Raw genomic sequence first — 26,723 nt, 5'->3', positions numbered from 1 at the left:
GTTTGCTGTCATCTATTACTTTTTTGTATGCACACCCTCACTCTCAAATAGCCTCAAAGTAGGTATACGAATGTATACATAGTTAGCCATTATCTGACTATKGGCAAAGCAAGCCTAATATTTTTAAGAGAATTCAGATTAGCCAAGTTGCAGGCTATACACAAGAAAATGCAGTAATGCTTGTGTTCCTAAGGCACCCAGAAACCCAATAAAATCAGCAGCCTTTTGATAGCGACACCAGAAGCTGGCTGCTGTCTTATACAACCAATTTACAATAAGACTTAATTGGAGCTAACTAATAGAGCCGGTGAAGGAGGAAGGACGAGGGAGTATCAGTACCAGGCATGTGGCGAATTACCAACACAGCCAGTTGGTCTTACTGACACAGGAAATGAGTTAYAGTTAACTCATCAGGTATGACACTAGAAAAGAGCGGTACAGAAAACTGGCACRAGTTCATAATTTTTAAGCTTGCAAGAAAAACAGATGATTAATATATGTTTTGCCATTGATGTTTACAAATGTCTCAAAAATCCAGTCATGCCACTTGTATTTTCTGGTCTTATTCCAGTTGCTTTCTGCACCATCACTGACAGTGGCCCTGTTTTTAACCTAAGGAGCCTTTGACCTATTATTGCTAGCTAAAATAAGCAAAAATATAGTATTTCCCATGCTGCATAATTCAAAGTAACAACTTGCATGTTCTTTTGGCTAAAGGACTACATAAATATTTAAGAGACAAACAGAGATATAGTTTAGAGTGCCAACTAAATATGAGGCTTTTCAAGATCCTGACCTGCCTCATAAAGTGCCATGTTCTTTCTGTTACAAAATACCGTTTTCAATTGGGAAGTCATATAATACAACTCCTAGGCCATAACACAGCTGGACTAGGTTCTGCTCAGCAGAAACAAAGCTGACTTCAGATGTATTAAATCCTTACTGAAACTTCTTCATTTCCAAGTCAAATTTCAAGTAATAGCACTGGATATGTAACAAATTATTCAGCTAGATTTTCCTATTGTGTAAAAACCACAAGTCCTGCTTAAGCACTGAACAACTTCTTCCCCACATGCAACTCCTATCTGACTGCCTCTAGCTTTCTTAATTACAATTATGCAGAAATATGAACATTTAAAATAATAGGATCCATTTTCATTATATTTAGTACCTGCTCATTAAAACCGTGAGTGCAGAAATTCAAATAATATTACTGGATATTTCAGCTTATACATCTCTGACAGTATATCAACACACTCTTGCTTATTCTAAGTTAACATAAACACATGCACTTTCTTCATATGTTTAACTAGGTAATGAAGACCTTTCTGGACAGTAAGCACTTGAAAGTATATTAGAAGATAACTACAAAAACCTACAGTCAGGTAACTGTTTAATAGTATTTTCCACTCATACAGTTCTTTTCATACATACCGTGTTTACTCATAGAGAAAAGCAATAGCTTGCCCCATTTGAATATCAAACATACATTTTATTTTTTCAGTACACATYGTATAAAAGGCACTTCCAAAGAATTAATAATCTCCTCTGCCCCAGCACAGATTTATACAAGAAAGAAAGCTCAGTGAGATAAAATTAATATCACAAAGCATGCTCTTAAACCTAAATACCTTTTAAAGCCAAAAAGATATTAAAGGATTATAAAAGTGAGTTACCATATGATTCATTTTAAAAGGAAGTCTCTTCACTACAAACTCCTTTTATACAAACAGCAGATAGTTGACTGGCTGGCTTTTCCATATGYCGCTATTTGTAGTCTAGGTAGGATTTCCATTACCGAACTAAAGAGTGCCTTTTGAAAATAAAAGCATACACTACGTCCTGAGCTAAGCTTTCAAAAAGTCGTCTTCCATGTATCCTGGGGAAATACAGCAAACATTTTAAAGGAGAAATGGACTCTCTTAAGAGTAGTTCTTCAAACAGTGATCTTTAGACATAGCTTGATATGAACGCTTGTGCAGAACTCATTCTCAAGTAAACACCTCACCATCTTTTGTTGTCATGACAACAGGCTTTCTCACTCCCTATTCAGATGGCACAGATAATTCACAATGGCACAAAAATCATATTTCCTAATCATGTCCACATCAAAATGAAGCACTCCTCAGAAAATACACATACTTTGAAAAGACACCTGCGAAACAGTGTGACTGGTTTTGGGCAAACCCCAAAGAGCATCTCACTCTTTCTTTCACAACAATACCTGCAGYGGCTTCAGTGGAGTTGCTCCTGACTTGTGCAGAAAGGACAGACTTAGCACTCAAACATGTACAGTCTGATTCAGTCATCCATACTTAAACACCTACTGCCATTTTGAGTGACCTAGGGTCTTGCTTGGCTTTCAGCTGCCATTTCAGAAGGGCATGGGTCTCACACTGTCCTGCGTTATATCTACCACCACCAAGAGACATCTCATGTAATTTMGAGACTCTTAAATGGCAGTAGGGACTATGTGTGGGCAACTTRAGCCAAGCCTCCGAAGTCATTGCCATGGTTCAATATTATGATMTATTAACATACCCAAAACCTACAAACTAACATTGCTGTATCATAACAATACCTTATTTTACACATAAATAATCTAATCCTACTTTATTAAAACTATGTTGCAACTGATCAAAAAGCTAGTTAAAGTCAAAGCTGTAAACAAGTCTTCCGTGTAGTCTCTGTGGAAGATAGATAGTGAAACTGGAATGCAGCAGCTGCCTCCAATGGGTATGGTAATCAAGCCATACATTCAAACCGGAAARGAAAAGAGATCACAGAATGGCTGAGGYTGGAAGGGACCTCTGGAGATCTAGTCCAACCCCCCTGCTCAAGTAGGTCACCTAGAGCATGTTAGACAGGATCGTGTCCAGGTGGGTTTTGAATATCTCTGGAGAAGGAGACTTCATCACCTCTCTGGGCAACCTGTTCCAGTGCTCTGTCACTCTCACAGTAAAGAAGTTTTTCCTTACATTCAGGTGGARCTTCCCGTGTTTCAGTTTTTGCCCAYTGCCTCTTGTCCTGTCAGAAAATCTATCATGTTTGCCTCAAATTAAAAAATAAATAAATACACCTGTAGGACAGAGCTATCCTTTGAATGTTCACTTCTAGCTAAGACATTTGTGCTACGACAGGCTGCTGTACAGAACATAGGAATTTAGTATGCTGTCCTCAGTGTACTGGGTCATTTCTTTTCCTGATTAACATTTTCATGTATTTTCAATGAGTTCAAACACTGCAACTGAAGTGGTCACAATGCAGAGCAAGTTTTTGGCTTTACAGTTCGTTATACGCTACTGCTCAAGAGCACGTTTCCTGACCCAGAAGCTTTCTTCTCTCCTAGCTGGAGCATTTCCAGACAGAAATTCATTTTCAGTAGTTCCTCTCCCAGTCTCTCCTTTCAGGCTCTGTCATTGTCTGGAAACACATAATGCTGAAGTTTAAGGAACACCTGCCAGGGCTCCAAAGCACTGTATAGCTTTACAAAAACATTTCAAGACGTTTAGGGGTAAGTCAGCCATTAGGTATCACTGCTCATTATCTCTGTTCCCTACAATTTATTCATTGTGTTCAAAAAGTCACAACACAAATTGCAAACTAAATGAAGTATTTTCTCTTTTTTTCAAGCACACTYATAAAGCTTGCTGACTGACAGGCCTGAAATCTACTTTCTATTTATCCACAGATTTACAGCACAGTTCATACTCAAGTAATGAATCTCTTTGAACTGGAATTGACCCAAAGGAGACATTTTCAATACAGGAAGGCTTGTAACACCATCCCAACACTATGAGACTAGAGAGAGAACACCAGAGACTGACACTACGAATTACAACAAGTAATAAATGTCAAAAGGAAACCATTCCACTTTACTGGTATCACAGAACTGACYGACTCCATCATTCAAAGTGAGAGAAACATGGGAGGTCTTAATGCCTTTTCCAGTCTTTTCTTTGTCACAGTAGACAACTCTACTACCTTTTAGACCATTCAGGCTTGTAATCTTAGGCTTYTTACACAATCTTAACTATTGTTCCACTGCCTTCTTGATGTGAAATGTTATCTTTTTTTCTACAGCATCCCTAAGAAATATTCCTAATATCCTTGTCTCCTCCTAATTTATTTATCCACTTAACAGTTACCTACTGCTTTAATTACTACAAGTGACCTCTGTGGCCTCTCTGCAAATCAGTTCATTCCCAATTTCAAATGTAGGCAAAGGTCTCTTGTCAAAAATTTTCCATACTCTTCCACAGCTCTGACTTCATCACTCCTGAATCCCTTTACTGGCCTCTTTTTACCTCTTGCAGCGTGTTAACACTTCCTGTCTGCCTTCAGTGTCTTAGAGTATCTCAACCCAGTACCTTCTCTTCCCTACTTTCTTACATATACCTCAGTATACAGTATAGTTACGTTACAAAATACAGACCATATTTTTGGTGCCTAACAGCTTATATAATTAGAGAACTGTGGCCAGCATTTCTGATTTTTAAAATACAAGTCAAATAACAATGTATGTATCCCTACCTTGTATAAAAAGAAACACACCCACAGAAAAGCTCTATTTCTACTAGATAAACGTAGTTTAAACTAAAATGCAAAAATATTATGCTGTCTTCTTTAGTAACAATCAGAACACCTAAGTTGCTTCACAGTTTTTAATCACTGCATATATATATATATATAATGCCAAAGCTGCCTATGTATTTTTTTATTCCAGCCTTGTAACACAGTTGTACCTTAATCCAAGGGAAACTTCACCTAACCCAGTGAGGTTTACTGCATGTAAGAGGCAGAAACGGACCAGTAGAGCATAGGAAGAGACAGTTAATACTTAAGCTCATCAGCAAGCAGGGAATCATAAATATTAGTATGTCATTTTGCTCCTCAAAATACTTCTATTGTGGAGCCTTCCTTAACGTTTAGAAGCACACTGATATCTTTCAACCAAAAGTGCCACTGAAGGCAAAGATGTGTGTCCCTATGTCACTTCAGAGTGAAAATTTGTCTTTAAAATATCTCTACCTTTTCCACTCCTTGAAAAAAAAAAATCTATTCCATTTATTCTTTGTTCTAAGAAAGAGTATAAATTCTTCTCTTTTGTTCTCTTTCATCCTCCTCCCCTCCACACACTTTTCATTGTTATAGGGAATACAGCTGTTTCTGAAACCCAAAATAACTTACTCTGTGTGTTATGAGTGCTTTGACTGATATAGTGATATTAAAGCTAGATAGTAACTTGAACTGCACGCTCACACAAGAATCTTGGTTTCACGTTGATCTTTGGGTGGGATGCTAAGAACTCATTAAGTACTTTTTTYACCATGATTTTCCAATACATCAAAACTAAGCTATCTACGGAGATATTTTGATTTCAAGTCTCCCACAGCTCACTTCCTCGGTTCCCTAGTGTCTTGCTTAGGGGTGATTTGAACCTAGCAGGCCAACTTCCCTGTGCGTTACAGATTCTCAACAAAGCTGTCAGGGTACAGCTCCAATACAAGCTGCCACACAGGCAGTCACGGAGTCACAGAACTCAGCAGAGCACAGAGAAAAGCAGCAACGCCACTGTCCAGAGCATTTCAAAATCTAAGGTTCTTTTCTCAATTGGAACAAAGCCAATTCTCAAATTACCTAAGATCTGCTGTGAAAACAGTAGTTCTCTACCCAGTCTTACTGGTGTCCATGCAGATGTGTTCAACCTCCATTCTACTTGCCAAATTAAAATGGATCCATTCAGCATTAAGAAGATATTTAAAAATAAGGAGCCATCTTTTCTAAATTTAGAATAATATTAATRAAAAATTATTTGAAAGTAGCTGACTGCATCTCTTTTCAAGAGAAAAAACAAAATTCATCCTCATTTTGGAAGTGTCTTGATTTGTATCATTTTTTACGTAGCTTTTTCCTTACTATCGCTTCTACTTGGCATGCCTCTCAGTTTAAAATTATTACAGAGGGGAGAYTGACAAAGCTTAACCAGCTTTTTTTCCCCCTCAAAGTACTTTCTACAAATGAAAGAGAATAAAAGGAAGTAATTTTGAAGATAATTTAGTGCCTTTGAGAAAAGCTACTGTCTAGCCTTGGCCAAGCATCTGGCTTAATTGAAAGGGTCAGTAGTTCTCAGAATGCATTGCCCAATGCACTGACTATCATAAAACACAGAGAAAGAGAATTAGARTGAATTGCAGGCTCATGATCTCAAAACTTCTCATCTCCCATAATCTAAAGTTTGGCCTTATATGAAATGAGCTGCTATGTAGTCCAAGAGGCTTCTCAAAAGCAAACTAAATTAGAGAAGAATTTGCTGAATGGCAGATAAACATGGGGCTAGATATTCAGCCAGTTCTGGAATCACAGACTGCAGTCTGGGCAGAACTTAGGTCTAGGCAATCTCGATTCTGAAAAATCAATCAATAGAATCAAGGCTTGAGAGTCCCCAAATCGGTTYAAGAGCTGGATACTTGACAGTCCTGGTAATCTGTTTGGAAGGCTATAAAGGTGCAGTCAGTTAGAGGCAGATACACACATATATTTGAAAGGATATACCTCTTCCTGACTGTAAAGACCAATCACTATGAAAAGGGGTTGGTTGTTCTGTTAAGGGCAAGGATCTTACTTCGGTGTTGTAGCTTAATCGGGCCTTATACAGAGAGGATGGAGAGTTTGGAAAAGAACTTGCAATGGGATAGTTTTCTACAAAGTCAGTGGCAAGACTGCTGTCCATAACAGAGAGTCAGTCCAGTACCTGAGCTGGCAATCTCTGCAGGCAGTCATAACACTACCTTGTGCCAGGACATTTAAACCAGGAGACCACACCTATCCTACAATAAGACATCACTGATGTGATATGAACAGTGGTATTAWTCTTTTTAAATAACTGGGGATCTTTCTTATGGTAACACCTACCTGTGGTAGTAAAAACAGCCATATCTAGCCCATGCTTCAGCTTATTCTGGAACTAAAAATGAAACAGGTGTTTTCAATTACAGCCAGCAATCTAGATAATGATAAGGCACTGAATATTTGCAGGGTTAATAGGGCTTTTTGGTGGGTAAATGGGAGTAGACACAGCTTCAAAAGTATTGACTATAAGCACTGCTAATAGAGTAGATTACTCCTGTACTGACATTCTTCCCAAACATAATACCATTCATAAAACATTGTAATTTCTTCCCAAGTTATTCTATGTTCTCCTGAGTCTCAGCTACCTCTCTTTTTTTYYTTTYYTTTTTYYTTTTTTTTAAATAAAGCTTCTAGGGGAAAAAAATAGTTACTACAATATAAATCAAAATACTGACATCCTACTGAGTCTTCGACAAGATAAAATGAACTAACAGCACAGAGATCTAAACTCGTGCTAAAAATCTTAATGATGGTGAGTTGCATCTGAACAGCAGCAAGCTGGCTGTAAGTAAARATCATATGAATTCAAAATAATAATGTGAGCATGTGGCTTCCACAGAAAAGGAAGTAAGACATACAAAGTAAAGAGGGAGTTCAATGACTCTCTACTGTGTCTGTAGAAGTTCTTAAGAGCACAGCTTCAAATAAAACTAATTTTATTTCTTGGGAAAAACTTTTTTTCTCTTTTCTCTTTTAAACTCTTTATTCTCCCTCTTTCACCTAAATCTCCTGTGTTTAGGAAAGTCTTAAAAATTCAGCCAGTTTTCCCTTTATTTGTTCCAAGTCTAAAACTGAAAACTATCTTAACAATGCCTGAGGCTGACCTCAGCCATCAGAGGCATGACTTCTTCACACAGAATGACCTGAGCTGATTTATTCTAGCTCTCTTATGTATTGGTATCAGTGAAGTGGCAGTAGCAAGCCTGTCTAAGCCTATCCAGAATCACAGTCACACAGCAAGCACAGCTGGTGCTCCCATCATTTCACTGCTATCAGCATCTCGGGTAGCTCAGGTATGTTCACACATGCTTTAGCAATATTTCTGACCACAGAGCAGATGCCACCCAGCTGCCTTTCAAGCTTTAAAAGATACAGAAATATTTTTCATATTAATCTTTATCACACTGCTTTGTTAATGCATTTTTTAAATACCTTTTCCTCTGTAGGTTTTTCCTTCCAAACCGTAACTCTCCCCAGCTTATCTCAAAGGAATGAGTTATATTTACTTCAGAATGCACRTATGAAACAGTCATCTATACTTCCTCTAAGAATGAATTTCATTCTTCTGGCCTGGCTCTGGCAAAAGTTACTGATTGAAAGTTTTTTTCTGATAAAATGTTATTACTGTGAGAGACTACCTTTGCAGAAAAACCTGATGCTTAAATACCTTTGGTTCCAAAACACTTTATTTAAAATAAACTATACTTAACTAGCTGTGAATGAATTTTCTGTCATTACTGACTTCTTTTTCAGTCCTTCTTTACAGCAAAGCTGTTAAAAACATGCCTTTATTTTTCTGCGGATCAGGTTTATCCAGTATTATGTGCAATACTGTCCACTATCGCTAGGTGGAGCTATCGAGATAATCTCATTTTGCTCTATTTTGTTAAAACAGTAAGTCCACAGTTTTCCAAAATTTATTTTAGGGATGRCACCTTAAGATATGCAGCATCAGCCTGAGTCCATAAAACCACTGCCAGTCCACAGCAAGCATATAATGTTCAACAGCGCAAAAAAGTGCATCTGTTCTAATATGTGCACAGGACAATAGGAGTGAGYAAGGGAGCACCCCCGCTACGTATCATAACGCAAAACATGCTTTTAACTCTTTTGGTCATTTTTAACAAATGCAGTCTGATGACAAATTATAATCCTTGCATCACGCACAAGAATTCTATATAATATCCAATATTAAAGTACACATCAGCAAAGAAAGGGTTGGGATTTTTTCTGACAGGCTCTACTTTTTAAAGGTAGCTTGCTAATTTAAGATTTTAAAGTAAAAATGTACCAAAATATTTAAATTTTTCAGACCATCCTTTCAGTCTGGAAGCTGAAAATCTTAAGTCACCTGAAAATCACTGACCTTTTCTAATTTTTCGAAGTGTTCTCTGAGGAATTTCATGGGCCGGTCTGGCTTTGCTATGCAAAGGTTTACAATGCACTCTTTTAAAATCTGTTGGATGTTGTGCTTCTGAACATAAAGTTCACATCCCTTCAGGCTCTCGTCTTCTTCCACATTGCAGGAAGAAGCAGCAGCCATCTTCAGGCTTGTAAACAGAAAACAAACCTAGGTAAGAAAATGGTGCAAGAAAAAGAGACAATTCTCAAATCTGTTGTCAGAGAACTCTGAAAGAAACAAGGTATTTTAATAGTCTGTTGGCTCTTCAAGAGCTATCAGTTCAGAACATTTTAATATTCTGGGACTTGTACAGGGAAATATGGAACCATGTCATCTTTATAAGATTAGCATAGGAGAAGGTACAAAAAGAGCATTTTAATCAGTAGACATTTGTCAGCCTTTGGAAATAACAGTGCAGTTAATCATACAAAGCCATCAGTTTCAAAGACACTTACTACACGTCAGTTTAATGCCTTGYATTTCTATCCAGACTAGCTCCCTTTCACCAAAAACCTAATTTTCTGTAATATGGGAAAGATTTTTGGTGCGGGTAGGTTTTAACACCTTCCCTTTCAAAAAAATTGAACAACTCTTCCTCCTCCCTAGCAGGGCAGGGAAGGAGGGGGCAGATCAGCGCCAAAGGTAAGTTCACTAATCGAGAAAAACCCTCTCGTGCCCGCGGCGAGTTGCTGCTCGCTCATTACGGAGCGGAAAGACAAGCTTAGGACGGCGGCGGCTACTGCCCAAGAGCTTCTGCATTCGCTTGCGGTCAGTTATTTCCAACGTCTCCCAGCCTCTTCCCCCCTCCGCTTGAGGGCAGCTCGGGTATCTGCTTTGCGCATTCAGGGATGTTTCGGGGCAACGTGATGCACTGGGGAGCCCAGGCGGCACAGACAAGCGCCGCCGACGGCCGGCGGCAGCCCCGCAGCATCCCCACGGCAGGCCGGGGAAATCCTTCTCCTCCTCCTCCTCCTCCTCCTCCCCCCACCGGTTCCCCGCCAGGGACTTTCCGGAGCCTCCCCGGCGCGGGGCAGGGCTGGACAGCGCGGCATCGCCGCTGCTGCCGGCCCCGGGGCAGAGCATCATMCCCCGAGCGCCGCGGAGCGAGTCGGCCGCTCGCCGGGCTCCGCGCCCAGCTGAGCCCCAGCCATCGCTGGAAAGCAGCTGGGAAGGCGCGGGGGGGAGCGACGGGCCGCCCAGGCGGCGAAGGGAAGCGGGGTTGGGAGCCAAAGCGGGGGGGGCCGCGGGGGGAGGAGTGGGGCGGATAAATACCTGCGTCGCTGGAGCAGGGAGAGCAGTGGCGGCTGCGGCTCCTCTCGCCTTCCCTTATGGAGGAAGGGGGAGGAAAGGGGGGCTCCCAGGATCCGCAGTGCAGCCGCCGCCGCCGCCTCCTCCCCTCGCTGCCGGCGCTGCCTCCCCGCCCGCCCGCCCGCGCCGGGGCCGCGGGGCCGCCGCGGGGACCCCTTCCCACCCGCGCCCCCCGCAGCTCCCACACAAAGGCGCCGGCACCGCCGCGGCTCGCCGGCAGGAAGTCGCGGCTGCTGTCACTCATCCGCAGGCTCTGCCCTTCCCCGCCGCCTCCTCGGGAAAGCCGGCGCGGCGCGGCGCGGCACCGCAGAGCCGCCCGGCGCCGCGACATGGCCGCCGCGGCGCCGCGACATGGCGGCGGGGGCAGCGCCGCTGCTCCGGGCGCGACGCAGCCGGGCGCCTTCACTCGCCCCGGCCCAGTGGCCCCTCACCGCAGCCTCGGGCCTCRCCAGCCACTGCCCAGAGCGGCCTTCGCTCGGCCACTGTGCTGCTCCAGCTGCCTGCTAACGTTTCTCCTTTTTCCGGCAAACTCACGCTCGTGATTGTCACAGGATAAAGGATAAAACACCTCACTGGTCTGTACAAATACTGGTCTCGTTAAATCACTTCCTAACTTTTTTGTCCAATACAGTGAAGTAACGTTACGATGCCATAGGCTCCATGGGCTAACCAGTGCTACAACGATGTGGGACCCCCAGAGTTTCCCAGTCAAGCTAGGAGCAGCGTAGTGACAATATAAATGTATTGCTGGCAAGTACAACCTTATTTTAAAAGAATAATTTGAATTACTTCTGTAATTTATTATTCTAAATTAAGCATACTTAGTGAAGACTCAGTTGACCCTAACAGTTAGGTATCTGTTGATTGTACAGGCACAGTCACCAGAATAACACATAAAGTGTTCTGTTGTGTAAAGCACTGCAGAACTAATACAAATAAATACTAAAAATTATATAATGCTGTTACAGAAAGTGATGACTTGCTGCTACTGCTATCAGTGTATGCTGATTGCACTAGGAAAAAAAGAAAGGAAAAGTGATGCCACAGGTTACATGTAAAAGTTTCCATACAGAAGTAACTCACCCCAGGAGATGTATTCTGTAGTGGTACAGCACTGAGGATCCAGCCTGTTTGGTTTCCGTTGCCATCAGTCTTTGCACATGTTTTCCACCACTCCTATTGCCCTACTGGTTTGTCTCAGGTTTGCTTCTCTTTTCTCACGATATGAAGAACAGGTGCCTCTCCTGTTTTTAGCTATTAAATRTGCTGAAATGACTGTCGTTTCTCTTTGGGGCTTCACTGTAGCGCCTGGAACGTCCCATCAGAATGCGAAAGTCCCGTATGAGATTGGTAGTTGCCACCACCTGTGCCGCAGAGCCGCCTGTGCTGTACAGCAGAAGCTGTACTGCGGTCAGACTCACTTCTCCCCAGTAGTACCTTCTTGGGTGGTAACTTAGCCTTGTACCACAGCACTGCTGTCTCAGTACCATGCCTCTTGGTTGGTAAAACTCATGCAAGGTCTCTTCATGACAATCTCCAATAGTTTATGCTAGGTGCTTACTTAAAGAATATCCTTTCCAGATGCCTATTTGGTCTCTTCTACTTTTTTTTTTTCTTGTCTTTGCTATCTTTGCCTTCCTCTCTTTCTTAATAAGGATATTGATTATTAAGGGGGCAAGGTGTGGAAAGACAGCCCCTCTCAATGCTGCAGCTCCTCTCCAACGGGCAGAGGTGCGCTATGAGTGCACCCGCACATTTGGCAGGTGAAGGGGCGACAGGCAGTCCTGTTGGCTGCAGTCCRAGAATGACTCCCAGAAACTCTTCAAGCTGTATCAATGCAAACTGCATATAAAAGAGTTCTTCMGAATGAGAGTCCTATATCCTTGTGCCCCTGTGAAGTAAATTCTTTTGCGGGCTGCTGTTTTTCCCAGCTCTCTTCAATTGCAACTCTCCCACATTATGCACCAGAAAATATCTTATTATCAATGCCAGCCTCCTGCAAAGCTTGCTATGTAYATGCATAAGGGCTTGTACTTTAAATGTATTTTAAATGAAGTTTAGAGGCTTAAATATTTTCTGCTTCTCTAGAATGCTTTGTTATGTCAAAGGAATACCTAAGTAATTTTTCATCCAGCTCGTACAGAAAATTCATTCAACATTTTATTTAAAAAAGCACATCTCTAGATTGTATTTTTTGGCTCAGTTCCTCGGTTATTCACAAACAAGCCTCTGATTTCACCAAGAAATCGCGTTTCACCGCGAACTCCTGCTCTCGCCGCCCGACAGAGCCGGCGACTGCCGGCCGCCGTGGCGGGCGGCCGCCTGTACAGCGCGACACAGCGCGCCGCCGCCGTAAAGCGCTGCCGTGGCGCCGCCAAGCAGCCGCCGTCAGTCCCGCGTCCCTAGCAACGGCGCGGCGCTTCCGCGGCGACGGCGGCGCATGGCGGCGGTGGCGGGCGAGGAGCCGCGGGCCGCCGAGGTGGCGCAGGCCCTGAGCCGGCCCCTGAGCTGCCTGCAGGGGCCCGAGTGCGGCCGCGGGCCGCGGCTGCGGGCGCTGGAGGCCATCCGGGCCGCGGTGCAGGAGCGGCCGCTGCCGGGCGCCGTGGTGCAGGAGGTGTTCGCGGCGCACCTGGTGCGGCCGCTGGCGCGCTGCCTGGCGGGCGACGCGGCGGAGCGCTGCCGCGAGCTGGCCCTGCAGCTCCTCCACCACGGCCTCAGCCACGGCGACCGGCCCGGCGAGGCGCTGCCCGTCCTCCTGCCGGCGCTGGCCCAGCGCCTCTGCCCGCTGGGGGGGTGGGAGCCCTGCGAGGAGCTGCGCCTCGGCCTGGTCCAGCTGCTGAGCCTCCTGCTGCGGCGCTGCGGGGCCTCCATGGCCCCCTACCTCTCCGACGTTACCCGCATCCTCCAGGTCACCCTCCTCGACAACTACGCCGAGGTCAGGCGCGAAAGCTGCAGGTGTGCCGTGGCCTGCGCCCAGGCCATGCCAGGTGGGGCCTGGGGATGGAAACCGGAGCCCCCGGGAGGGACAGGGGTTGGGGGGGGGGGAGAGAACTGGAAGGATACAGCCAGGGAAAAGGAAGGGATACAGAAGGTCACTTGCACCCTCTCAGATGCCCTTTTCAGGGCTGGGAGGATCCACCTGAGAACCACCATGTCAGGGAAGGATGCTGAGGGATCACACCCACAAAAGATGGGACGTGGGTGCCCATGGGGAAGAAAAGTACACGTGGGTTGGTTTTCTGCTCTAATATAGTATAAAGTTAAATCTACATGCTGTATAAAAGCAGTGACATTAATATGGTTGATGTGCCTACTGTTAAAGAAATGATGTTACTCGAGCTGTCACTCATATACAGAGAAAGGCATGTTTGAAGTTTCTCTCTCTCTCTCTCTCTGTCTGCCCTAACAGAGCACTTCCACATGCAGTCAGAATCTTTGATAAACCCCTTGATGCAAACAATCTCGCACCAGCACTACAGAGTTCGTGTTGATGTAATTCAGGCTACGGGAGCAGTGATACAGTTTGGAAATGCAAAGTCTATGGATGATGTTCTGTCTCATCTGGCCCAGCGATTCTTTGATGAGATTCCTAAGGTGCAGGTTTCTCTCTTTTTCTGGGCTTATTTCGAATCAGATTCATTTTTCTGAATTTTCAGCTTGCTTTCATTCCATTGAGATATGTGAATATATGCATACAGGCTTAGTCAGTTGTAAACTATCCAAAAGCAGGGTAGATGGCCTGTTCAGCTGGGCTGTTCAGGCTGCCTAATCCTGCGGATAGTTGAACTGTATAGGCATATTGGCCTTTTATTTTATGGATGCCTGTAATACTATCTACATTTTTCTGCTAAATTTATCTGGAACTTGATTCTATGACTTTTTTGGATGCTTGACAAACATTAATGGTATTGGTCCCTTCATAAGCTGCAATTGCAATAGTAACTTTTAAAAATGTCCTGCTTAACTATAGCAAAACTATTTCCTGAGTAGGAATATTCACATTATTTAACTTAGGTTTCCTTTACAGTGAATGGAGACATGCTGTAAGTGCATGTACAGAGAAAGTGTTAATTCACTTTTCTTACGTACTCGCAGAGATCTTCACCACCACAATATAGGGTGTTCCAGGTTAGGTCTGTATCTCTTCTTCCTCTTGAAGATGTGCTCTTGTGCAGCAAATAATACGAGATTGCCTAAGACAGAGAGAGAACACAGGAGGAAGTATAACTTTACTTAGAATGCTTGCTTGCAAGCAAGAGAAATCCTAGGTTCTTTTGTTCTTTTTTTTTTCTCTTGAGACTATTTGTGCATCATATACTAAGTCCTTTCTACCAAAAGCAAATACTACTTTTTTTTTTCCCCCTCTGGTACTTTTTGAGATATTTAAAATGACCTGTCTTTTTTTTTAAACCATGTAGGTTCGGCAAGCTGTGACAACTGTAATTGGAGAATGGCTGTTGCACCTACGAGACAGATATTCCTTTTTTCACAAGTTGATCCCTTTGTTACTCAGTGGCCTTACTGATGAAATTCCTGAAAACATGTAAGAATGCTTCCCCCCCCCTCCTTTCCCCATTTGTGTAGATATCTTCATGGAATTATTTTTATGCTCATAGGTACATTGTTTGGAAAAAAAATGCTGATTTGTTTGTTTATTTTAACCTATTCATAATGGTGGTATGTCCAATGACTTTTGAATGCTACATTCAGGTAAATGTAATTATATTGTTCTTTTTAAAAGAAAATGAGTTGGTTTTAATTTCAGTTAGTTTTGTTCATAAAGAACTTACTCCTTGTAAATCATTTTTACTTATTGTGTTTATATAAATGTAACTAAAGCCAATCTTTTCACATGGGTGTAGTCATACTATTGAATTTCTTCCAGCTTCCTTTGTAGTCAGTGGAGAGAAATTTCTGAAACAAAGGCTCTGAATTATCCTTTGAAAGAGGATACTTCTGTCCACTGAGTACATAAGAAGCATAAGTACTTAACTTAATGTACCTAAATTAAATAACAGGAATACTTTCCATCCTTCCAGCTGAAATTAGGAATTCATATTTTTCTAGAAGCCTCCTTTTAGAATATTTTCTTTTCTGGAGCAAGATGATATGAAAATTGCTATTTTGTTCTAGGGAACTAGCCTGGAGTTATTGGGAAAAGACAGGCTTGCAGTGGGAGAAAGAGAATGATGATGATCTGAAGGATAAGATTGATTTCAGTGTTGCGCCATCTCATTATCCCAAAGGAGGTGAGTGTGGTACAGAAGTTCTTTTACCTCCTGAATGCTTCCTGAATCCTGAAGCTGCAGCACAACAGTGTCAGCAGAGCAGAATGTCTCATATTCATCACAAGATGTAGTATCTGCTAATGTAAAGGAAAACATAGTGATATTCAGTGGTGAAAGCGATCTTCAGGGAAGAGTATGCAGGCCCTAAACTATATAGTGAGAATTTGTGGTTTTCTATCTTGTCCCCACCACCACGACCCTCGCCAAAGACATTGTAAGGGTACTAATGCTTTCCATAGAGTGGAATTGAGAATATGTAAATAATTTTTTTGTTTGTTTGTTTTTACTTTAGGAAAAAACACATACTGATTTTTGCACAACACATACTTACACAATTTATTGAATAATATCTTTATTTCAGGAAAATACATTTTTTGTTTGTTTCTTTTAAGCAAATGGTAAAATCAGACCACCTTTGCTTTAGGCAGACCTAGTGACTGACATGAGCAATAGCTTGTACTGGTATTTAAATGATTTTCATAGACAGAAGAGAGAAGATATTCCCTATACAAACAATGTTAATCCCGGCTTTTTATTTTTCATTAATAAGCATAGAATTTATTCTTTAGATAGGTTACTCCTTTTAAATTTGCTTCTGAAGTTGACAAAACCGTTGGTGGTTGTTGTTAACAAAATAGGAAAGGAGGGGAGGGAAGGGAGAAAGAAGCTTAAAATCAAGCTATTATTAAACTTTTTGCTAGTTAAATTGTTTTACGGGCAAGTCCTTAATGATTTTTTTTCTTCTTTTTTGTGTATAGCAGGTCTTCTCTGCCCCCACACCCCAATAAACACAATAAAACATATGAACCCTTGATATAATTGTCTAGATTTTGTAGTAGGCAAGTTTGACACAATGAACTAGAGAAGGAAGAAATACGTGAATGAAGCGTCACTAATTTATTAGTCAGAATAAACACTGAGCCATTGTGGACTATCACTGAACGGTCACCTGTGGGTAAAGAAGAAATAAGTAGTAGTGATACACACAGCTTTAGGAAGGAATTTCTCCTCTGTAAAAATCTTTTCAGTTCTGAAAAGAGTCACATTTTACTTAAGTAACTTTTTACTGAAGTAAACTTCAGAATCTCTAAGATACTATATTGTAATTGTGGATAGAATATTATGGTTGTGCAGAATTTTATTTTACATAGAACAGAAGAATACAAGCTTTCCATGAGCTGGAAAAAAAAAAGTAATTGAGACATGAATAGGTTTATTAGTTAGTTTTCTGAAAAGTCAGGAGCTATATCAAAAGACTTAGGCATTCCCCTCACCTCCTATGTTCCTGTGCAGGATTAATTAGTGTTTACTACTTATTATACTGAAAACGCACAATTAATTGAGCAACTTTTTTTTTCAGGTTCTTTGACATTGGGAAACATATCTTTCCATCTAGCTTGAAATTTTTTCTGTTGTCACGCTTTTTAAATGTACTTAGCTTAGGACTAAGATATTCTTGTACATACTATTTCAACAAAACTCTGAGAATTTATATTAAAAAAAAAGTATATGCGTTGAGAGAAGTTGTTTGCAGGCTTTCTTGCCTGCAAAAAATGAAGAATGGGGTTTATTGCCGCTTCCAGTTACTAGTATATACAAAACTATTGTTCAGCAACAAAATCCATTTTTTACATTAATCCCTAAATACATTTTGAGTGAGAGAAATGAAAATACCTGCATTGAAAAAGAGAGAAAACAATGAGGCAGAAAGTAGCAATAACTTCTACACAAGCCAGCAGCCAGATGGAAAAAAGGCACAGACATGATGGAATGGAAGGGAGAACGAGGAGCCTTATTTATTGTTTTAATAATGAAAACAAGACACAACATTAATGATCTAAAGAATTTTCATGGAAGAAAAATTTGCATTAAAATGTTTTCAAACTCCACTGTAAGGCACTAGGTATGAAGTCTGCCAGCATACATGAATGACATGGGAACAGAAAGGGTAGTTTCCTTTATTATCCACAGAAAACAAGATATACAGCACTGGCATTACTTTTTAGCACCACATGATTTGTAGGTAGCTTTTTAAATTACGTATTTGTAGTAGCATGAAGCTTGTTTCCCGTCTCGGGTTTGCAAAGTTCATGTTTGAAAACATGCATATGGCTGTTGGTGAGAGAGAGGATTAAAATGGGTCACTTATTGATTTCTATACTTATATTTATTAGAACAAAAACTCTTTGGGTGTGAAAGAACAGGTTTATGTTTGACTTACGCCTACCTGACAATCATTTCACAGAATCTCCAGCAGCAAAATACTTTGCATGACAGTGGGTTCCGGAGTCCTTTCTCCTTTGAAATTACACTTTCTTAGAATTGTTTTACTCAGCAATGTTTGAATGAAAGGGGAGGCACTTCATATTGCTGACTAGTTTGACAGAACTGTTTCACTTTGAAGATGGTCAGGTTGATCTGTTACAGAAAGAATAACTTTTTTTTTTCCTTATTCTATGAAGTAAGTTATAGTATTGCATTAGGAGCCTGTAAGTGGTAAGGAATGCTTTTATTTCTGCTAGTGATGGGAGAAAAAATTGTCGCTAGTTAGATGCATGTTTATATTTTATATGTATATGTATGTAAATTGAACATACATAAAATGCTGAAGTTGAGCATTTAAGCTCCAATCACTTGTTTTGTAATGGCCGTGATACAGTGTAGGACATTAATGTGTTCATCCTTTTTAATGACATTGTAGCTGATGTTCTGATACTTAAAGATCACAAAAACTGTCTCAGCAGCTGTGAAAAACACTGCAGTTTGCCTGTACTCGGATGAGTGAAGGAGAGGAAGAGGAAGGATCGGTGAAAGAAAAGGCTTAAAGTGCTAGTCCCCAGTTGTTACTATTTATATTGCTAATACTTCTGATTTTCTGTATGTTCTTTGTTTTTTTTTTCTGCTGTGTGTGTGTGTAGACCATTTTTAGAAAGGGATACCTATCAATTATTTCAGCAGTTAAACTGATACATAAAAAACAATGCTAAGCTTTATCATGGAAGTGGAACTGGTCCAAATTATAGTTACATTTAAGCTTTTCTTCTATTTACATGCTTATTGTTTCCAGTACATTCTCCATGCAATTGCTTCAATAGAATTTTGATAGATGGAAAAGAGATCTGCTTCACCAACCAATCATTGCTTCTGAGCTGTCTGAAATAATCTTCTTAGCCTAATGAATATGCTTTACAAATTTGGGCAACGCTCCAACCCCGCATTTAATTGATTTTTCATGCATCTTGCTTGCTGAAATTGTGCAATTAAGGCTTGGCTTAACTTGGATTGTGATTATATATACATAACTGCCAAACATTCTAAAGAAATGACCTGGTAATTTTGGACTTGAATCTTGAGTTAATGAAAACTTTCAGATATAATTTCCAGCTGCTTATCTTTGCTTCCAGATTGCATCACTTGCTAATACTCAAGCCTTTTTTGACAAAAGAGAAGAAAAATAAGAGGATGATTGGCTACTTAACCTTACAGATATAATACTTTGATGTCAAAGAGTCTACTATGCTTTAATTCCAAGTAATAATTTGCAGTGTCTTACTACCGTTAGTCTACAGATGAATTGTTATTAACCCCTACCCCACCTTTTTTTCTTTTTTCACACATTTCAGGGTTTTGTATAATAGGATGATGATATATTTTAACACTTTGGAACTATTTCTTCTGACTTACAGCTGAATATTCAACATTCAGGAATATCTTTTTACAATTCTGAGTTATAGTACATTTTACTTAACAATCTTTTTTCCTATTCTCAATCTGACATATGAGCCTCGCTGTGTTTTGATCTCAGGGTGACAGATACTGCAGACTGGAGGAAAAGTAAAGGCAGACCTAATGTTAGGTGCCATCCGGCCAACTGAACAGCTTTCCGATGGAGCAACAACAGTCATTGCCTTAGGATACAGGTGCAGACAGTTTATAGCAGGGAGATCTTTGATGGGACTAGCTACAGGGGTAAATGTCTGCATTGAACACCTGAAATTAAGGAAACTGTGGGTAAAGAATCATCCAAATTGTTTAAACGAAATTCTGCCTCAGGCCAAATAGGACACCAGTCTGTGTTTGTTGTCTCAAGTTGATTTCGTTAGTTGACTTTTTGCTATTCATTGTCAGTTTTCATAATCCAAAGTAGCAATTCATGTCTTGATATTTATTTTTTTTTCTACTCTGAGTATCTCATAGGTGTTTTTTAAGCCTTTATATTTGTTGTACCACTTCAGTCAGTTTTTCTCTTAGCATTTGTAGTTACAAGGACCAACACAGGAAAATATTCTAAAATAATCCATTCATTTCTTTTCTAAGAGTTTACAAGGATAACTCAATATCAAGAATATAATGTGTAATGGCACATTCAGCGTGTCTTTTTGATAACTCAGAATGAATAAATTTTCTCTTAAAACAGTATGTGAACTTAGCAGGTGGTAGTAATAAATTTCTTGATTTTTTAAAAAGTTTTTTTTAACATGCACAATTTTAAAAAGAAAAAATCTCAGCTGTAAAATAAACAAGTAATTTTAAAAAGTCAATTGCAGTTCTTTGGAAAGCACTCATGTAGTTTGATGTGTAAAGTGCAGCAGTGGTGGCATGATAGCTGCTTGTAGTATTGATAAAGTTGCTTCTCTAGGTCTCAGTGATCTATAAATGAGCTAAGATACAATCAAAAAAAAAAAAAAACAAAAACAACCCTCCACAAACCCTTCTCACTTTTCCACCTTTCCAACTTTGTATAAAATATTATATAATGAGTTGGGCCAGGTCCCAGGTCTCCAAAGGTCCCTTCCAACCTCAATTATTCTGTGATTAACTTTATTTTTAAATATACTACTTAATATGCAAATTAGAGATTAAAGAGATGTGTCAGCACGAGCTGCTGTTTCTTAAAAAAAAAGTTTAGCAAAGAGATTCTATGGTATTTGTGATTGAGCTAATAAAATCGATGGTATTTTTAATCTGTTACACAAGAGTCATACAGGTCGTATTACACAGTACTCATACAAATAATTGTAAGGGTTAGAATTAAACAGAAATGATTAAAGTGTGTACTCTTATAGGTAGTTATATCTGCCTGAAAATGTCCATATTGCTTGTTCCCCTACTTATACAGAATAAGATCATAGTTATCATTTCACAAAGCAGCTAGAGAAAGTGATACAGTAGTTTCTTTAAAGGGATAGAACTCCTATTAATAGGACAAGATGCTGGTATTTAGAAAGCTCTATGCAACTGCTTGCTACAAATGTATTCTTCTGTAAAGACCGTTAGGAATGGGATTTTCTAGTGAAGATTTATTGTGGGGTTTTTTATATAAAATATTCAGGACATTTTTAGAATGGTTTTAGATTTCTACTGTAATTTTTAATTTACTATTTCAGTGCCATCTTCTTAACTTTTTATTTTCACATCTAGTATTGCAGACTGCTCTTTTGGCTGATAACCTTCCTTTCTACTTTCATGTTTCTAGATAAAGTTTTAGCTTTTCTTTTAGAGTGCAAAATTGACATCATCTGTTTTGCTGCAGTTTAGGTTGCTTGTGGTATTTGTGACTTCTTCCTTTTTTTATTTTCTTCAGATTATATTTAAGTCATTAATTATAATATGGAGAAATTTTGTGCTACTGTAAGGATTAAAAGGAAATTATTGAGCTGCGTTTTCCAAAGTGGATGATGTCCCATATTTAAGTTCATTTTCTTTTCCTCTTCTTAAACATCTTTAAATAGATATGCTAAATCATCATCCAATAATAAATAGATAACTTCTCTGAGATTGTATGGAGTCTAAGTTTTGCAACATATATGAAAGACAATACAGCTTGCACAGGTGAAATCCTCAGCAGCAGTTGGAATATTTATTCCATGCTGAAGCAGATGTTTACTCTCATCGTCTTTGAACTTTTCTAAGACTTAATGTACGTTGGCTTTCCTTTGATACATGTTTTTATTTTTTCCTAGTGACTCGACCAGGACTAGGTTGTCGGGAGCTTGTTTCAAGAAACCTCTCCAAAATTCTCCCAGGTCTCTGTTATGATATAACAGACTGGGTTGAAAGCACAAGAATAAAAGCGTCTCAGCTTCTGTACATACTATTGTTGCATGCAGAGGATCATATGACGCAACACATGGAGCTACTGCTTAGAACTTTGTACCGCGCGTGCACAGATGAAGAAAGCGATGTAGTTAGGAATGTAAGTTCTGTTTATTCTGTTTAAAGACAGATTACCTACAGTATTTCAAATAAAGACCCCATCTTTAATAGTCATGAGTATGTCTTCTGAGGGTTCACCTTACAGTAGTTCACTGGGAATTGCCCATGCCTGAAGTATCAGGCTCAAATTTTAAAAATATTTTTGTGAATGTTAAACACACAGATATTATATGTATGACACTAAAATATTCTTGTATTACTGGTATGAAGATCAATTACAAAGTTATTCAAATAATGTTAAATTTCTGTACTAACCCAGTGAAGCAATGATAACGAATGATGCCATAAAAATCATAAGCAGCAGAGTAAAGTGTAAAAGCTTTGGGGGTAACAAATTCTATTTAAAAAAGAAAAAAAGCAGAAAAAGCAGTCCATGCCCTTTTTAGTTAGTTTTACTTATCTCTTCCTAGTACCTAATCCAACCATAAATCCAACCAAACATTGAAGCATGCTTGTTCCATTTGATATCTATATTCAATGTTTGAATATTTCTGTTACTACTTATAAAATGATGTCTTTTTTTTAATTGTTTGTACAGGAATGATTCGTATCTTTTTTTCTCTTAATAGTTTATCAGATAGTTGATGCTGTCAATGCTCTAGTCAATAATAAATCAATAAAACACACAGTTGAAGACACTAGATAAATTTATCAGAGAAAATACAGATGATGCGTATTTTCTTTGCAAATTTAAGGAAAAAAACTGTTCATAGCTCTATATGACCAAGAGAACATATGTATAACCAAAGATTCTTGTATTTTTTTTTAACTAGCAAATTTTATTGCTTTGGGAAATGAGTAGTGTGTTTCCACATACTGGATGCAAGTAGTCCAACTGTATATTGTACAGATTGAAACTATAGAACTCATGGCTACGTGTTTCCATTGAGACTAAAACCTAGCATGATTTAAAGATGAATTAGATGCAATTAAACAACAATAGCTAAATCACTAGCTCAAAGTTTATTTCCATTCATATATAAGCTTTTAAGATTTCAGGTTTTAATGAGCCAATCATTAAATTAAGAGTTTTAAAAAATTCTTATATTGCACAAGTAGTTGCACATTCATTGACCATATCTTTCTATTGCACATGACTGAAAATACTAGGCATCAGCTCTGGAGTATTGGCATTTCATGTGGATACATAGCATTCCAGTATGTCTAATAATTGAAGCCCTTTTTTGTTAAAAGAGTAAGAGAGTGAAATCAGTGAACACTTCCCACATGGCAGTGCTTCCACACTAAACTAGTGTGGCTATATGTCAGTGTCAAAATGTAGTACAGTAACAAAAATTCTTTTTGTGGTTTTGTTGGTTGCTGCTTTTAATAGATGGGTGGTAGGTACATTGAGAGCAAGCCTCAGAACATTTGGAGGAAAAAGTCTAAAGAGTAAATCTGAGATATCTGGTTATTTTAAGTTAGCCTTTATTATGCTGGAAGTTGTATGCTTCGTTCTTGTACCTTACTTTCTCATGGAAATTTGAGTCTGATGCTGAGAAGAGTGCTTGCATGTTTCATTATGTGCTTACTGAGCAGATATCAATAATTTTTTTTCATGCATATAATCATTACTGAGTTAGTGGAAAAGGCCTACAAGGAAATTGCTGAAGCATTTAAAATAACAGCTGGAATCATTAAAAAAAAAAAAAAAAGAAAAAAAAAAGAAAGAAAAAGGCCATGTTATGTTGAATGGACTTCATTTCCATAAAAATCCTCAAGTTATTATTGTTCTTTTCTTTCAGTGCGTGAAAGCAGCAGAATTGATTGGAACATTTGTCAACCCTAAGGTATCTTTGAAGTTAATCACCTCAGCCTTTGAGAAAACACCTATGCCATCTTACATAATGATTCTAACTGCAGTGGTTCGTGGTAGCCCAAAAGAAATCTTAAAGCCTCATTTGACTGATCTTGGCAATGCACTGTCAAAAGCTGAGATCTGTCAAAGATCTGAAGAGGTAAGGATAAATGGAAAATTCACAGCAGTAACAAGTTTTAGACCAGTAGTTCTTCAATTTGTTTTTTTCCCTTGCTCTCCCTAATTGTTCCCTTTCCTATCTCTGTCTTGCACACCCACCGTGTCCTATCTCAGGATATAGTTGTGGAACTGCGTTTGAGACAAGGTCAGGAGCTTCCTTATGTTCCCTAAGCTTTCTTCTGTCTTTTTCCTCGTCATGATCTCCTGGTCAAATCTACTGTTTCATTCCCGACAACTTATTGACAAACCATTGTCTCAGCACACACTCAGCAGGTGTGGGTCCAAGTTTGAGAACTGCTGTAAGTTACTTCAGATAGTGGGAGGAAAACGAGGAAGCATGATGGGAGAGAGAAAAAACTGTTTAGTATATACTAATACAGAACTACTTAGGCTGATCCAGAGGCAGGATTTAACCTGTGTTTTGAAATGCTTTGTGTTCACAGGCCAAACAAGAGCATATATTTTAATCCTCATTGTTTTTCAGCTTTTCAGTTGGTAGTGATAGGTGTGCCAGGTTTCCCAAGGAATGTTCCCTTTTAATGTCTACTCTTGTTTTGTATTTTTGGTATTATTATTCTCTGTTTTAAAAAGTACATACCAGTATGTTTACATGTACCTTTAAGAGCATGCTTTGTAAGCTTATTAGGCTGTGTTGCTTCTCTAACTGAGCATCTAAGAGGAAGACTCTTCATAAATCAGAAATTTGCTTCCAAATATAGACATAAGTAGTAGCCGAACCTGAAGACTGTTTTGATTCTAGTATTTGAGGACTGCTTCTTGATTGTTATATAAAGAGATAAGAGTTTCCAGTGGAGATTGATAGCTTTCAGGATTTTTTTGCTTCTTTTTCCAGGAGTTGTCAGGATCCAGAAATAGAGCTGTTACAGATGCACAATAAGAATCTTTAATTTCCCCATACATGAAACCCAAGCTTTCTTTCCAGCAGAACTCTATAAGGCCTCTAAAGATAACCAAAAAAGGCCCACTCTTGTGTCTTCAGAAAAATCTTTAAAACTTTGTGTTAGATTCAGACTTCCCTTTAAGGGAGTTATTCGTGTGTGTAGGCTGAATCTAGTGTAATTGTCTTTTTAAGTCAATATAAGATATACATTTGAAGTTCTTCCCTCATTAGGTTCTTCCCTAATGGAATGTGTATCAGCGATGCAGAGAATTTACCCAAATCTCTGTGAAGCTTGTGATGATCAGGAACTCATATAACTGGAAGCACTGTAACCTGATTTTTCCAACATCAATTCTCTGGAGTATATCTGCAAAATTGCTATGAGGTCTTAAGCTCACCACTTCCATTTAGCATTACACACAGTAGACACATTCATCTGCAGCTGAAGCTTTTGACAGAATTGTTCTAGCCTTTGGTCTTGAAAAACAATCCTTCTCTATTTTAGAAATCAAATGGTGCACAGATACTGTTTAGCTAAGGATTGACCACGTCCACGAGATTAATAACACTTACAGTTAACCTATTCCTAGACTTCATTTATTTTTTGAAAGTGGAGATTATAACAATGGCTTCTTCTGTTAGTGATGCTAAGTTTAATGTAATCTGATAGACTCATGGAATATCTGATGCACTTAATCATAGAAGTTCCTGCAAGCTAACAAGAATGTTGACTTCCATTGGTTTCAGTGGGATCAAGATAACGTGCATTTTATTGCAACAATCAGGATAAATTAGCTGAGATAAAAGCAGACCATGAGGTTTTCTAGTTTTATTTATTTAACCGTTATTTTTCAATTCAAAATAGTCAGGCACAGAACAGTATTTGAAAGCAATATAACACACGTTATTAATTAACAAATTGCACTTCAGAATAAGAAAGTACTATTGGAAAACATTACAAAAGGATTTGATGTTTTATTCACAGCAGAGCAATTCTGTGATTAAGAGGAGGGTCGTTTATTTTGTTAACAGGCAAGAACAAATAGAAACAAAAGGCACAAGAGGAATATTATGTTGTGCTCTATAAAAAGTAGAATATGGGTCATCAAAACCAAAATGAAGTTCATTAAAAGAACTAACACAAAATGATCGATGTGTTCCCAATGTAGTAGATTATATGACTTTCAAACTTGTTGCCATACCTCTCTTAAAGAGAATGTGTAATATTTTCTAACGAAACTTAATACCTTTTGTGCTTTTATTAAAAATAGGTCTTTTACATGGAACAGTTGCTTTGTTGTGTACAAGCATTGATTGAAGTATGCCAGGAAGACTGCAAAGAAATTAGCTTGCAGCTAATGAGAGTTTTGGTGGCAGTATTGGCAATACCATGTTCTCAGCACCTTAAAGATAAGGTAAACTATGAACTGTTTTAATATTTTTGTAAAGTTCTGACTTTTACTCTTGATAAGACATTTTGTTTAAGTAGTGTTGTAATTAATTTTCTTTCTGTTAGACTTTGAACCTCAAGACTTTCTAACTAAGAGCTCATTGACAAAGACTGGTGGAGTTAGAAATTATTTCATATTATATGACTTTGGCTGTGTTCTTTGCCTGGCATTGTCCTTTTCTGTGATTGAAGTTACACTGGTTTTTAATCTGAGTAAAACAGTTACAGGCAAATTCCCCGGTAGCACAAATCATTAAAATCTAATTTATATGTACTTGGACTAAGCTACTAATTTTGTTTGGAGGATTATTTATCTTTCGCTTGCACATACATGTGTGTTGGTGTACATCTTAAATATATCAAACAATCTTTCAAATGTGTAGAAATTTAATGGATAGACATATAGATATAAGTTCTTCAGATTCACTCTGTTGGAATGAAAAAAAAACATCAGGGAAAGCTCCAAACTCCATGGTTACACATCTGATTTGAATTCTGTGTTTAGCCATTAAACTCCTCTGCAAATATCTCTCTGGCAGTGTTCTGGA

General features: G+C 39.2%; 2 protein-coding genes across 4 annotated transcripts in view; one reads left to right on the top strand and one right to left on the bottom strand.

Moving 5' to 3' along the window:
* PRKAR1B (protein kinase cAMP-dependent type I regulatory subunit beta) overlaps nucleotides 1-10,486 on the bottom strand; it is a 97,980-nt gene extending 87,494 nt beyond the window's left edge. Inside the window, exons 1-2 of one of the 2 annotated variants that reach the window (XM_085301586.1) lie at nucleotides 10,307-10,486; nucleotides 8,999-9,182 (exon numbers count right to left, since the gene is read on the bottom strand). In XM_085301586.1, coding sequence (XP_085157712.1) covers nucleotides 8,999-9,175 — 177 coding nt within the window. In that variant the 5' untranslated portion in view covers nucleotides 9,176-9,182; nucleotides 10,307-10,486. Of the gene's footprint in view, nucleotides 1-8,998; nucleotides 9,203-10,306 lie in introns of both variants that reach the window. The other variant, XM_085301578.1, reaches the window with a different exon arrangement.
* Nucleotides 10,487-12,777: 2,291 nt separating this feature from the next.
* DNAAF5 (dynein axonemal assembly factor 5) overlaps nucleotides 12,778-26,723 on the top strand; it is a 30,419-nt gene continuing 16,473 nt past the window's right edge. For both annotated transcript variants that reach the window (XM_085301559.1, XM_085301570.1), the window contains exons 1-7: nucleotides 12,778-13,329; nucleotides 13,752-13,936; nucleotides 14,761-14,885; nucleotides 15,476-15,591; nucleotides 21,594-21,826; nucleotides 23,592-23,804; nucleotides 25,997-26,140. In XM_085301559.1, the coding sequence (XP_085157685.1) occupies nucleotides 12,783-13,329; nucleotides 13,752-13,936; nucleotides 14,761-14,885; nucleotides 15,476-15,591; nucleotides 21,594-21,826; nucleotides 23,592-23,804; nucleotides 25,997-26,140 (1,563 nt within the window). In that variant the 5' untranslated portion in view covers nucleotides 12,778-12,782. The remainder of the gene's footprint in view (nucleotides 13,330-13,751; nucleotides 13,937-14,760; nucleotides 14,886-15,475; nucleotides 15,592-21,593; nucleotides 21,827-23,591; nucleotides 23,805-25,996; nucleotides 26,141-26,723) is intronic.

This window comes from Rhea americana, unplaced genomic scaffold, assembly GCF_003343005.1.
Source record: "Rhea americana isolate MKP2758 unplaced genomic scaffold, rheAme1 scaffold_10, whole genome shotgun sequence".
Lineage (NCBI taxonomy): Eukaryota > Metazoa > Chordata > Aves > Rheiformes > Rheidae > Rhea > Rhea americana.
Note: the sequence above shows the minus strand (reverse complement) of the source record. Positions and strands in the feature narration are given on the sequence as shown.